At 22.3% G+C, this 14,852-nt stretch overlaps 3 protein-coding genes across 3 annotated transcripts; 2 read left to right on the top strand and 1 right to left on the bottom strand. All coding sequences in view use genetic code 6, as the record gives it.

Annotated features, from left to right (window-relative positions):
• Nucleotides 1-4,647: 4,647 nt before the first annotated feature.
• TTHERM_00194270 (eukaryotic translation initiation factor 3 subunit I) lies at nucleotides 4,648-6,305 on the top strand (the record flags this gene model as incomplete). Its single annotated transcript, XM_001017180.3, has 4 exons — nucleotides 4,648-4,974; nucleotides 5,113-5,344; nucleotides 5,651-5,916; nucleotides 6,111-6,305. 4 exons carry the CDS (start codon nucleotides 4,648-4,650, stop codon nucleotides 6,303-6,305), a joined length of 1,020 nt encoding a protein of 339 aa, XP_001017180.1.
• Nucleotides 6,306-7,282: 977 nt separating this feature from the next.
• On the bottom strand, nucleotides 7,283-10,817 carry TTHERM_00194260 (NADH-ubiquinone oxidoreductase 75 kDa subunit; the record flags this gene model as incomplete). The annotated part of the gene is made up of 9 exons (XM_001017179.4): nucleotides 7,283-7,390; nucleotides 7,453-7,596; nucleotides 7,660-8,448; nucleotides 8,547-8,957; nucleotides 9,019-9,156; nucleotides 9,811-10,169; nucleotides 10,388-10,466; nucleotides 10,614-10,678; nucleotides 10,754-10,817. The coding sequence occupies 9 exons, from the start codon at nucleotides 10,815-10,817 to the stop codon at nucleotides 7,283-7,285; spliced, it is 2,157 nt and encodes a 718-aa protein (XP_001017179.2).
• A 1,410-nt stretch (nucleotides 10,818-12,227) lies between these two features.
• On the top strand, nucleotides 12,228-13,359 carry TTHERM_00194250 (SNF7 family protein; the record flags this gene model as incomplete). The annotated part of the gene is made up of 6 exons (XM_001017178.4): nucleotides 12,228-12,432; nucleotides 12,500-12,633; nucleotides 12,710-12,807; nucleotides 12,878-13,032; nucleotides 13,115-13,224; nucleotides 13,282-13,359. 6 exons carry the CDS (start codon nucleotides 12,228-12,230, stop codon nucleotides 13,357-13,359), a joined length of 780 nt encoding a protein of 259 aa, XP_001017178.4.
• Nucleotides 13,360-14,852: the final 1,493 nt, after the last annotated feature.

Genomic DNA, 14,852 nt, shown 5'->3' with positions numbered 1-14,852 from the left:
AAAAATGGGGGGCACTATAGGAGTTGAACCTATTAAATATTAAGGAGGAATTATTACTGCTCACCGGAGCTAGCGCCCTTAAATTAGCATTTCCTATCAAATCTTAAAATAAGATCAACATATAGTGGCTTTTATTTTAATAGACACTTATAAGAAAAACACATTAAACCATAATTAAAATAATAGTTTATAAATAAAATGATAATATTAAAAATTAAAATTAAGAAATATAATTTGTTTTTTAATTGATGATTTTTTAAAAAGTTTTCTGATATAAATATTAAATTCAATAAAAAAATATATTTAAAAAATGAATTATGTTTTTTTTACTAAAAATAATAACAATTATAGTAAAACAATTACTGTAGATTAATTATTATTAGAATTATAAATTTCAAAAAATGGGGGGCACTATAGGAGTTGAACCTATTAAATATTAAGGAGGAATTATTACTGCTCACCGGAGCTAGCGCCCTTAAATTAGCATTTCCTATCAAATCTTAAAATAAGATCAACATATAGTGACTTTTATTTTTATAGACACTATGAAGAAAAACAAATTAAATCATAATAAAAATAATAGTTTAAAATTAGTAAATATATTTTGTTTTTTAATTGATGATTTTTTAATAAGTTTTCTAATATAAATGTTAAATTCAATAAAAAAATATATTTAAAAAATGAATATGTTTTTTTTACTAAAAATAATAACAATTATAGTAATAAAATTACTGTAGATTAATTATTATTAGAATTATAAAATTTAAAAAATGGGGGGCACTATAGGAGTTGAACCTATTAAATATTAAGGAGGAATTATTACTGCTCACCGGAGCTAGCGCCCTTAAATTAACATTTCCTATCAAATCCTAAAATAAGATCAACTTAAAGTGGCTTTTATGTTAATAGACACTTATATGAAAAAAACAGTTAATCTCAAAACTATTAATTTTAAAATAATATATTTGTTATTTAACTACAAATTCTGAATATAAAATTTTTTTTCAATTTTTTAATATACCTACTCTTATTTATTTATTTTGTTACTATAATTTAATGATGAAAATCTTAAAGTTACTTGATTTATTTGTAAAGTAAATATGTTTAAATATTTTAATACAATTTATTACTGTAAACTTTTAAATTTATTTTTATTTTTAATTTAATTATGTAATCAAAAAATGGGGGGCACTATAGGAGTTGAACCTATTAAATATTAAGGAGGAATTATTACTGCTCACCGGAGCTAGCGCCCTTAAATTAACATTTCCTATAAAATCTTAACATAAGATCAACTTATAGTGGCTTTTATTATATTAGACACTCTAAATTAATTAAAAATATTTAATCTATATTGATAAAAATAATAAAAAAAGTTTGGATATAAATTTATTTTAATAATCAGTTTAAATTTTAGCAAGATAAATATGATTTAAGTGGTATAAAATGTGATAATACTTATTTTTTTTTAGTTACCATTAAGAAAATGAAAAAATAAATATATTTGAATTCCTTTTAAAACATTTACTTACTTATTTTGATTGTTTAATTAAAGATTTTTTTATGTTTGAATTACAAATTTAAAAAATGGGGGGCGCTATAGGAGTTGAACCTATTAAACATTAAGGAGGAATTATTATTGCTCACCGGAGCTAGCGCCCTTAAATTAGAATTTCCAATAAAATCTTAATATAAGATCAAAATATTGTGACTTTGATTTTAGTAGACACTTATGATTGATTTTAATTAATTAAATTAAAATACAAATTTAAATTTATTTTTTTAAATATTTAAAGCTTATTTTTCTTATAATTTAATCTAATTTTGTAGATATGCTTGTATACCGTATTATCTCATAACTTGCCCCGACCGAATACCTAGGAAGCTCAAAAAATCAATCATTTTAGTCTTTTAAGTTTAAATTAAAAATTTTTTAAAAATGGGGGGCACTATAGGAGTTGAACCTATTAAATATTAAGGAGGAATTATTACTGCTCACCGGAGCTAGCGCCCTTAAATTAGCTTTTCCTGTAAAATCTTAAAATAAGATTAACTTAAAGTGGATTTTATTTTGGTAGACAATGTTAATTAAATATAAATATTTCAATCATTTAATTAATATTCAAAATAATTTATGGCTTTCTAAAAAATGTATTTTCTTGCTTTATCATATATTTTTTATTAATTTTAGGAATCAGAGAAATATTTTTTATTTTAAAAAAAGAATTCGTCAAGATATAGTTTTATTTTATAAATAAATCAGGTTGTCAAAATTAGACTTAATAAGAAATAAATGTTTCAAAAATAGTTTCATATTTTTAATTTTTACTTTATTTTGTCAAAAATTAAAAAAAATTAGTTTACATTTGAGTTAATTTTTATATTTATTTTATTATCAAAGCTACGAATAGCATAAAAATAAAAATGGGGGGCACTATAGGAGTTGAACCTATTAAATATTAAGGAGGAATTATTACTGCTCACCGGAGCTAGCGCCCTTAAATTAGCATTTCCTATCAAATCCTAATATAAGATTATATTAAAGCAACTACAAAACTAGAAGACACGTTAATAATTTTATTAGATATTTTGAATTAATTAATACCAATAAAAATTATTTTTCTAAATATAATAACAAAATAAACAATTAAAAGTTTTAAATATTTGGCTTTAACAAAATAAAATTTGAGACTAAATTACTTCATAATAAATATGTCATATAAGCATTTGCATAATTTATGATACTAAATTATTTTGAAAATCCTATTAATATTTATTACCTCATATGAAGTATATGATTTTCAGTATTTTTAGAAATATTTTTTTCTCTATTTTTAATATGAATTAGTTCATTTAGTATTTTTTTTATTAAAAAAATGGGGGGCACTATAGGAGTTGAACCTATTAAATATTAAGGAGGAATTATTACTGCTCACCGGAGCTAGCGCCCTTAAATTAGCTTTTCCTATAAAATCTTAAAATAAGATCAACTTAAAGTGACTTTTATTTTAGTAGACTGTTTAGTTGATATTGAAATTTAAATGATTTTGATTAGCAAATTTTTTTGAAATATAAGTAAGCATTACATTATTTTGAATATTTAATAATATAAAGAATTTTATGTAAATAATTTAAATGCTTAAAAAATAAATAAACTAATTTATCACTAATTAAAATAAAATGTTAGTTTTTAGTTATCATATATTTAATTTAAATTAATTAAATTTTATTTACTTTTTAGTTCTATTTCAACTATAAAATAATTTTAATTGACATAAAGAACATAAGTAAATATTTAATAAAATAAATAAAAACATAATTAGCTTATTGAAATAGCATTTTTTTGAATCTTTTTACATTTGTAATGATCAATATCGATTTAAAAATAAATTATTCCAAAAATTTAGAGATTATAAAAAAATATATATTAAACAAGATATCACAAAATATTTCTAATTTGAATGGGAATATTAGATTATATTATAATATTTTTAATATTAATTATCATTTTTTGTATAGAATGTTTTAGAATATATTCCAAATGGTTACTATCTATAATTATTTCTATATAAACATCCAACAAAAAATATTTTAATATTATATAAATTTTTGCATTAAAAATTTAATATAGAGGTGCTAATTGTTTGGATTAAATTAAAAGGATTTCCTGAATCTATTATTCTAAAATTTTAATTCTATTTGTTTATAAAATGCTCTAATAAGTAAAAACAATATCTTATTCCTTAGTTTTGTTATAAATTTAAATAATTTATTGAATTTAAATCAGGATATAATTTTTTATATTTTTCAAAATTAAAATAAGTAGTTATTTAATATAACTTTGTGATTAATAGGAATAAGAAAATTTATGATTTATTCTCAATGATTTTTCTCAAAAATGAAATTTAGTTATTAATAACATATTAAAAAAATTAAAGAAAGATTTCTATAAAAGAATCTAAAAAATATTTTTTAAAATTATAAAAATATAATTTTATGATATGGTAGTTTTTATGATTTAAGTTTACAAAAAAATTTAATTTTAATTAACCACAAATTTTTTTAGATTTATTAGAAAGTTTATTTTTTTTAAATATTTTTGATTTATGCATTCGTATTAAAAATAAAAAATCATAAAATTGATATCCTAAAGCATCAATCAATTGATCATTTTTACAATACTATAGTTTTTAAACAATAGTGTTACAATTTTTTTATTAAATAATGATATTTTAATTAAATATTTTTGAAAAAAAAATAATTTTTAAATTAAATGCTTTATGCCTTTGAAATATTTATTATTAAAGATTAAAATAATTTTTAAAAGCAATAGCAAATAAATTTAGTTAAAAAGATAAAAATGAATTTAAATTATTAGTACTCCTGCCTGTCTGTCATTATGGTAATAGGATTAATAATAAATAGAAATGGCCATATTAGATAAAAAAGAAAAATTAATAGAAAAGATACTTTATGCTTGTTTGTTTGCAAATATCATATAAAGAGAAGTAGTTTTTGCTTGAATATATAAGAAGCCATATTACAAAAATATAAACAAACTATTTATTTTGATATAAAAAATAAAAATAAACAAAAATAGAGGATATACTTATTTAGTTAATATTAAAATATATAAAAAGCAAAGCAATGAAATTAATTGAATTAAGAGGTCACGAAAAGCCTGTTAACTTTGTTAAGTTTAATTAGGATGGAGATTTGCTCTTCTCTGGTGCAGCTGAAAAAAGAGTAAATGTATGGCGTAATCACACTTTTGAAAGAATTGGTTCATATAAGACTTAATCTGCCGTTAAGGCTCTTGATGTTACCGATGATTCTTAATATCTCATAACAGGTTCCCTCGAAGGTACTTTACAAGTTTTCTTAGTAGATGGCGGTTAATCCATAGGTTTTTACAAGACAAAGTATAAATGTAAGTATCTTGAACTTAGTTAAGGAAACGAATACCTCCTTGTGGTAATAATTTAGTTCTGCATTTCAACATTTTAGTGACTTTCTTTAGCTTAATAGATAGATTGCCATTTCAAATATATTTATTTGATTGCTTGAAATCAAAAAAATTAAGATATTAAAACATTTTTGAAATAAAAATAGCTTTTTGAAAGTTACGACAGCTAAGCTAATAACTTGGTAGGTATATACAAGTTCAAAGATTTCCTTCAAGCTTTGAAAAATGCTAATTAAAAAAAAATTCCTGATGATTCTATCCCTATGTATAAAACTTTCAACCTTAATTACACTACTAACAAAATTAGATACGGTTATTTAAATAAATGTCTCTACGTTGGTACAACAAATGGCAAATTGATAAAGTTAGATCCTGAAGGTAAATAAAATTTCTTTGTATTCCAATTTTGAAAATTTAATGTAAACTGAGTGTTTTAAAAATGACAAATAAATAGACAGAAAGACTTTTATATAAATAAATCAATACATATATATATCTTTTAGAATTAACTTAATTTTATCTTGCGAGCATAAAAGACTAAATTTAAAAACATTTTTTAAAATGGAATCACATAAAAATTTAGCAGTTTTAGAAAAACTAGATATATTATTCTCTAATATTATTTTTAAATGATACTATCTATTATGAAATAACTTATTCATTCTTAAAAATACAAATAAACAGGTAAAGTTATCTTAGAGATAGACGCTCACTAGGGTGAAACTTTATCTATTAGCTACTCTAAAGATTACTCTTTAATAGCTACTTCTGGTAATGATGGTGCCAAATTCTGGGATCCTTCCACTCTCAAATGTATCAGATTTATTAAATAATAAGTTTAAATGAACTCTGTTGCTATTAGTCCTTTGATCACTGGTGAAACTGAAGATGTTAAATATCACTGTATCATGGGTGGTGGTTTACCTGCTAGAGAATCTGCTGGAAGCAAAGTAATTTATCGTTACTCTCTTACTTTATATTTATAAAATATTAAAATAACCTTTAATTTTTAATTTAAAATTAAAGGTATTTGATTTACAAATTAATTATAATTGATAATAAATTTGATTAATCGTTTTGAGCTTCAAAATTAAATTATATACTGTTATTAAAAGCAAATAAATAATTATTAATTTTAAAATAGGCTGGTGGTTACGTTATCCATTTATGCAATATTATGTATGGTGAAGATTTAGGTACTATTTCTGGTTGTTTCGGTCCTATTAACCATCTCGTCTTCTAACCTGATGGTAGAGGTTTTGTTAGTGCTGGTGAAGAAGGTATTATTAGATGCTACAGATTCGATGGTACTTATTGGGAAAGTGAAACCTTTTAATGAAGAACGAAAGAACAAGTGATTATATTTAAACAAAAACATGCAGTCAAATGCAAATATTAAAAAATAATCTATCATAAAATAAAATGAATAATATTATGTGAAAAACCACTTTAAACAGTACATTAACAAAATAAAATCTTAGGATTTATTGCAATCAAGCTATTGAGTATATTTAGTACTCTCCTAATAAGTTAGCCAAAATAATCTTTTAAGATATTTAACAATCAATATGATTTAATATAATATATAATAAAAAAATCAACTATCCAGATAAAAGATAATAAATAACTCTCTGTGTTATATTTGCTATTTCCGATGATGAAAATGTTTTGTTTTTAATACTGCATTTTGATTCAAGAATTTATTTTTTCTTTGTATTTAATACTTATAATATATATTGTGAAGTATTGTTTATTGTTTCATATAATCTTAATTTAAATTAATATTTTCTCTAAATTTATCTTCAAATAATTATTTAATTATCAATAAATCTATCTCTATTTCTCAAACACAATCAATTATTGAAGATTTAATTTAATTTTCTAAAAAATAATTTGGTGTGTTCAATTTTTTTTGAACAAAAAGTTATATTTAATTTTTTTATAAAAAATTGAATTTCAACTAAAATATTAATAAATATAAAAAAATAATTTTTATGAATTTTTTAGAAATGTTTAATAGTTAATTAGCAGTCAGTCAGTCAATCAGTTGTAATTTAATAACTTTATCTAATCACAAACAAAGTTATATGAAAAATCAACATAAATTAAATTAATTTGTAAAATCAAACTAAGATTTTTGAAAATGATAATGTCTTGACAGCTGAACACATTACAATGACAACTAAAATATTTTAGATTATAAGTAAGTTTATATGCGCGAAAGCACTTTTTAATTTATATATTTTAGTCATGCATCTTCATGTGGAACGATCAAGAATTTTTGTGTATTTATTTGGTGTTAGTTAAGTTTCATAATCATTTAGCGAGATTTTTGAAGTTGCTGAATTTTTCATGGTTGAAAGCGGTTGAGCACTTTGCCATAGTAACTGAGGCTCTTGAGATAGCATCAGTCATATAGAAGTTCTAGTTTTATTAATTAATTCATAAATATATCAATAAAAAATGCACAATTAAATGTTAATTACATCAATATAATCAGTAATAGGGGTAGGTGAAAGAGTAGTCTTAACTCCTTATTAAGCAGAGAGAGCAACCTTACCAAAAATAGTAGGTTCAATATAATCATATTTTAATAAATGAGGAGCCAATTCAGCGACTCTGTATCTTAACTATTTAATTATTTTAAAGTTTACTCAAAAATTATTTTTTTAAATAAATATTTGTTTATTTACTTCTTCGAGACTGTCATAAGGAAGAGGAACACCAGCTTCTTCAGACAAAGCTCTAATAATTTACCAGTCTTCTCTGGCATCACCAGGAGGCATGACAACGAGTCTACCTTATTAAACTCTACCTTCAGTGTTGACCCAAGTGGCATTCTTTTCAGTATAGGCAGCAGTGGGAAGGATGATATCAGCATAGTAAGCACCTTCGTCACCATGAGTACCGAAATAAACTACAAAAGCATCAGCAGGGATGTCTTCAGGTCTCAAGTTGTTATCAGCTCCCAAAATGAAAACTAACTTAGCATTCTTGTTGACTGAAGTAGGGTTAATACCTAATTCTAAAGCATTAATTCTACCCATTTCCTTGTGAAGAATATTGAAACCGTTCCAGCTCTTTTCTTCAGAAATAACACCAGTCTTATTGGAAATAACCTTGAGGGTGTTGTATAATTCAGCACCGTCTTCTCTTTCTAAGGCACTAGCACCAACCATAATCATAGGAAGCTTAGCCTTTTTAAGTCTTTCAGCAAAAGGATGAGTACCATCAGCAATTTCTTTCAAAACCTTAGTGGAGTTACCCAAATGAACATTCTTGTAGTTCAAATCTTAGTTTGTACCAATGTTAAACACTTTAAGATTTTTACGAGTAGATTTAAGGATACGAGCATTAAGAACAGGAGCTTCGTATCTGGGGTTGCAGCCAACTAAAAGTAAAACGTCAGCATCTTCGACACCAGTAATTTTGCTGTTCATTAAATAGTTAGCTCTGAAGTCAGGAGAGACCTTTAAGTTACCCTGATTTAATTAAATGTTAAATTTTGATACAATTTCATTTAACAATTTTTAATAAAAATAAAAGTGAAAATTGTTTTTTATGATTAATAATTAATTACATGTTGACGGACTTCAAAGTTATCAACATCAAGACGATTGAGGAAGTCTTTAAGAGCAGTAATTGATTCAATATCAGCGAATTCACCAATAATGGCACCGATTTAATCACTAGGAGTGTTTAGGCACTTCTTAGAAATAGTTTAGATGGCTTCTTCCCAGAAAATGTCTTCGTAATTACCATCTTTACTTCTCTTCATGGGGCTGTTGATTCTTTATCTCTTTAAACCATCGAAGGCGTGTCTTGTCTTATCAGAAATCCATTCTTCGTTAATTTCTTCATGGATACGAGGTAAGACTCTCATGATTTCAGGACCTCTGGTATCAACTTGGATAGCACTTCCCAAAGTATCGAAAACATCACTAGTGTAGAAAGACTTGAGTTCCCAAGGTCTTGAAGTAAAGGCGTAAGGCTTTTTAAATATAATTAATTATATTTCTTAATATTGAGATATTTATATTCAAAATATTTACAGCATTAGTAAGAGCACCGACAGGGCAAACATCAACGACATTACCTGATAATTCGGTGTTGAAAGTCTTTTCAACATAAGTACCAATTTCAGCAGCTTTACCTCTACCAGTTTTACCTAAATCTTCAACACCAGCAATCTTATATATTCATAAAAATATTTAATTTTTTGATAAAGAATGAATTATTCAATAAATTATTATTCCTTCCTTCCTCACTTGATTTAATTTTCATTATTTAATTCTCAATTTTAAAAACCAATATCAAAAATAATTTTTTTCTTTTATGAAAAACTAATTAACTAAGTTTATTTAATCCTGTAAATAATTATATGGAATGTATATGTATTATTCATTATGCTATTTCCCAAACCTAAAAGTTCAATCGCTATTTGCTTTAAAATCATTATCTTGCTGTTACTCTAATCAATAATTTATAATAAATATTGAATTTTTTATTTTATTTTATTTGTTAATGTATTAATTAATTTATTTGTGCCTGATAACAAAAATTAAGTATTGATTGATTGATTCAATAATAATTATCATTATTTATTTATTTAAATCTATATTTATCCTCACAAATTTTAATATTATTTTAAATCTAACTAGGAAATATTCTACTATTGATTTTACTTATTTAGTCAAACTACAATTTTATTTGTTTATTTTTTAAACTAGTTAATACTATCTATCAAGATTTAGAAGGAAAATAAATTATTGAATTGCTTGTTTCTTTCTTTCTTTATTTATATATTTGTAAGATATGCAATATATTTAAGTAATGAGTTTTACTTAAGTAGCGAATCTAACACAACGAGTGCAGTGAATGCATCTGTTCATAGATGTAGCGACAAGAGGACCGTAATTCTTATCTTCAACGGCACGCTTGTATTCGTTGTAACGACTGATACCATAACCATATACTGAAGAAATATCTTATAAATCACATTCACCACCTTAATCGCAAATGGGGCAATCTAAAGGATGGTTAGCCAATAAAAATTCCATAACGTTTCCTCTGTGAATTCTAGTTTTTTCACTCTTAGTTTTAATCTTCATACCAGGGACAACTTAAGATGCGCAAGCTGCAACTGGCTTGGGGACGTTTTCGACTTCTACTAAACACATTCTGCAGTTACCGGCGACGGATACTTTATAAAAATAATGGATAATTAATTTGAAGTTAAAAAAACTAATTAAAAGTGGATAGCAAATCTTCAAAATCGAACTTCTTGTGTAAATGTTTTAAAACGATTTGATTGATTATATAATCAAACAAAGCCTATTTACGCTTAAGAGGTTTGCTATGAACTACTAAAGCTAGTAACTAACTAATATAAATAAAATATTTAAATTAAAAATAACATACATCTTTCATGATAGCAGAAACGAGGTACAATAACTCCGTTTTCGTAGCAAGCTTAGAAAATAGTATAGGAATCATCAACCTAAATAGCAATTAAAAACAGATTTAGAGTTAATCAAACATATTTTAGTATTTAAACAAAAATAAAAAAATGATTTTATTTCTAAAGCAACAAATATTAGTCTGTTTTCCATATAAATCAAAGTGCAAAATAAACAAATTGTATTACTTTAGCAGGCTTTCCATCAATAAAGATTTCAATCTATTTATTCAAAACTTAAGTGGATCTGAATTCTATTATTATAAATTCAAGATATTTTAATATGTGTGCCTCGATACAATATACTTAGATCTTAATTCAATCATTACATTTTTTTTAAATGTGGGTCAGACCATAAAATTGTTTGCCGTACTTTTGTAAAACCTTCATCATTTCCTTTTTATTTCTTAATCTATCTAATTAATGATTTTGATTTTTTTTCCTATCTTTTCTTATTATTTTTTAGATTAATCAAATAATTTTTTATTAATTGTATTTAGTCTTTTATTATTAATCTTTGATTATTATTTTTTATTCTTTTTAATTATTTATTCATTCATTTCTTTGTTACTACTATCAAATCTTCTCTTATTTTCAGATATTTATTTATTTCACTATCAATCAAGCAAGCAAGCAATCATTTTTAAATAAGATTCTGCTTTAACACTTCTTTAAAACAAGAGAACTTCACAAACATCACTTTTATGAGTAATTATTCAACTTCTTTATTTAATAAATTAACAACACAAATGTTTAATTATAAATAAATTTCATAGAGAAATTCTAATTCACATTTTCTAAAATTAATAATAAATTAAATAAATTAATTTTAATAAAAATAAGATAACATTTTTATTTAATTTGATATCAATCTAATTACAAAGAGATTTAATTTAGCAAAAATTGTTACTTTTAAAGAGATTTTATTACTTGCTTTTTAATTTTGATTTATAATTTCTAAATTTTAATTTCACTATTTAAAAAGTTTTAAAATATTTTTATTTAGTTTTCAATTAGATATTAAAATTAAATTTATATTCAAGTTTTTTATTTATTGTTAAATATTTAAGAAAGATGCCGCCAACTAATTGATTTTATTTAAAAGAATTATCGAATTTATTACTTTAAAAAACTAGCTATATGTAATAACTTATAATTTAGCAAATATTAAATTACAAGTAATATAAATATTTCAATTTAAAATAATTTGTAGAAATTAATAATTACTGGGTTAACTAATTTAATTTGCACCAAAAAGTTTTTCTTTTTATAGATTTCTACTTTAATCTGAGTTTTTTAGAAAATTTAATTAGTTTTTTAGAATATTATATTAGAGATTATAATCAAGAAATTCTAAAAATTTTTTTACTAGTATTTGAGTTTAATAGGTGATAAACTTATTTATTGATTTTAGATATAAAAATTTTTCAGTTATTTTTATTGTAATTTTTCTTTATTTTTTGAAAAATTTAAGCTCAAAAAATAAAATTTTTTTGCTATTAAGAAATAATTTATTGTTAAATTTTGCTGAATAATAAATAATTGGTTGATTTTTCACATAAACAAATAAATGAATAAATGCATTTTAAATTATGTATTGAATATATTTGAAATTAAAAAAATTATGAAGAATATAAAAATAGAATAAATTTTGAAATTGTCTATTTTATAAAAATTTAAAATTTGCGTGAACTGATCAGAAAATAGTTAATTACAGAGCTTTTAATATGAATTATTTTTTGTCATAAGTCTTTATAATTAATAAATTTATTAGATTTATTGCCTTATCAAGAATAGCTATTTATGAATAAAAATAATAATAGCTTCTTAACTCTCAGAAAAACTTAATAAGTGCAAAATCAATTTAAAGAAATATCTTATAATAATTTATCTAAAAAAATTTAGCCAAAGCAAAGAAATAAATAAATAAAAAAATTCTAATAAGTAAAAATGGGATAAAAGAAAAGTGTTCCTCAACCTCCTCCCCCTCCACCTAAAACCGTCAAAGGTGAGCTTAAAATACATCAATCGCATGAAGGAATTGTTAATAATATTTATTCTTTTATCTAAATTAGAAATGGTCAAGGAATTTACTCGTTCAATCAATAGACTTAGAAGAGATTTCTCAAGAGAAATTATGAAGCTTGAAGCAAACCAAAGAAAAATTAAGCAAGATATGGAAAATTTAATTAAAAAGAAAGAACCTAGAGTACATAATTATATTCTTTTATTTTATTTTCAAGTGCGATGAATAGCAAATAACATTTTACTTACTTTAACAAAAGGCAACAGTTAGAATCTTGGCTCAACAATTAATTAAAACACAAGGAATGATTACTAAATATAAGAGATTAGATGCTTAGTTAGGTGATGTATAATTCCAGTAATAAATAAGCATTAAAAATAATTTCATTTAGGCAACTTATATTAACTATTTATTACTTTTTAATTAGATTAAATACTGCCGCTACTACTGAAACATTAGTATCAATAATGAAAGGTATGGGATAAGTAATGAAAGCAGGTAACGATGCTATTGATGTTAAGAATGTTTAAATGGCTATCGAAACCTTCAATTAGGAATGCGAAAAATAAAATATTATGCAAGGTAATAATAAATTAACTATCACTTTAATTGGCTTTATTTTTGAAAAAACTATGCACTAATAAAATATATTTTGTAAATATAGAATAAATTTAAGATATCATGGCTCAAGATGAAGATGATATGGGAGATGAAGCTTGCGATTAACTTATCGATTAAATGGAAAAGAATGTCGGAGGCGGAAGCGGCGGATAAGTAAATATATTTAAGAAATATAAATAAATAAGCTTAAAAAATATTTTTATAAAATAGAAAAATATTATTCCATAATAAAATCTAAATAATTAAGTTGAAGATGACTTTGAAAATAGATTAAATGCTCTTAAATGAGAGGTTTGTTTTAATCTAATAAACTGCAAACAAACCATAAATAGTATAAATTAAAATTATAAATAATTATCCTTAACTTCATATTATATATCAAAAATAATTAAGTTATTAACTAATGTTTTCAAAGATGACTATAATTCTTTAATAACTTCAATTTATATTATTGTTCAATTATTTTTAATACTTTATGAAATGAAAATAACTATTTTAATTTTGCAATTAGAATACTATGTAAATTTAAATAAAAATAATTATTAAAATTTTAGAGTTTATTATAATTGTTTGTGTTTAACAATTAATTATATACTTTATTCAATTTTATGCAAATTAAAAACAATAACGATATTTATCACATTTTATGTAAGAATATTATTTATAAGGATAACTAGTCTTAGTAGTGCTTTGATAGTTAAAAGCGATAATAAAAATTATCATTAATTTCATTTTTATATATCATCAATAATTAAGTAATAAACTAATATTTTGAAAGATTACTAAAATTATTTAAAAAATTAAAGTAATATCTTTTTCTTCATGTATTTCGTAATTTATGAGAAAAAAATTATTGAAATTTTAATTGTATAATTTCTAAAATTCACCATATCTGTTTTTATAATAATTACTTTTGTTTAAATTTATATAATTATAATTCATTTTACTTATTATAGAATAGAATTGTTGGTAATTAAAAATAATTGTATACTTTAATAATTTTTTAAAACAGAAATATGATAAAAAGAGTATTTTACATAAAAATATTTATTTATTTATCTAAAATAGCTCTTAAATGAGTTTAAATAGTAAAAATAAAATAAATAAATAATTATATTTAACTTCATTTTTCAAATCAACAATAATTAGTTTTGCTATTTTGAAAAACAACTAAAATTGAAAAAGTTATATTTATGTTTTTCTTCCATTTTTTTTAACTCATAAAATATTGAAAAATAAATTAATATTTGAAGTAATATAACAAATTCACCATATTCATGTATTGTGATATATATTATTCTAACCTATATTAAATGTTAAAATAGAATTATTGTCTTTCTAAATTTAGTTGTTTAGTTTAATAAGTTTTGATTAACTAAAAATATATCAAAAACTAGCAAATTTTACATAAAAATATTTATTTATTATTTGAATTATATTAAAATATTCATATTACGTTTATCTTCTAAATTAAATCTAACTTTATATTAAGGTGATACATTTTAAAAATTAACTTATACTGGTTTTTTTTTTTGAAAAATTAACTTTTTAAAGCACCAGCTTAAAAAAAATATTCTGTAATAAAATTTAAAAAATAGAAAAATAATAAAAAGAATTTTTTTAATCTAAATATTTTAGGATAATATTTAAAAATTAGTAAACAAGCTAAAAAAGAATTATTTTTTATTAGAGAGAGAAGCACAAATATGTATTTTATATTTTTTTGATATTTAATTAATTTTTTGATTATTAAAATTTTTAATACGTAAGTTTGTTTGCAA

Source organism: Tetrahymena thermophila (assembly GCF_000189635.1).
Source record: "Tetrahymena thermophila SB210 genomic scaffold scf_8254617, whole genome shotgun sequence".
Lineage (NCBI taxonomy): Eukaryota > Ciliophora > Oligohymenophorea > Hymenostomatida > Tetrahymenidae > Tetrahymena > Tetrahymena thermophila.
Note: the sequence above shows the minus strand (reverse complement) of the source record. Positions and strands in the feature narration are given on the sequence as shown.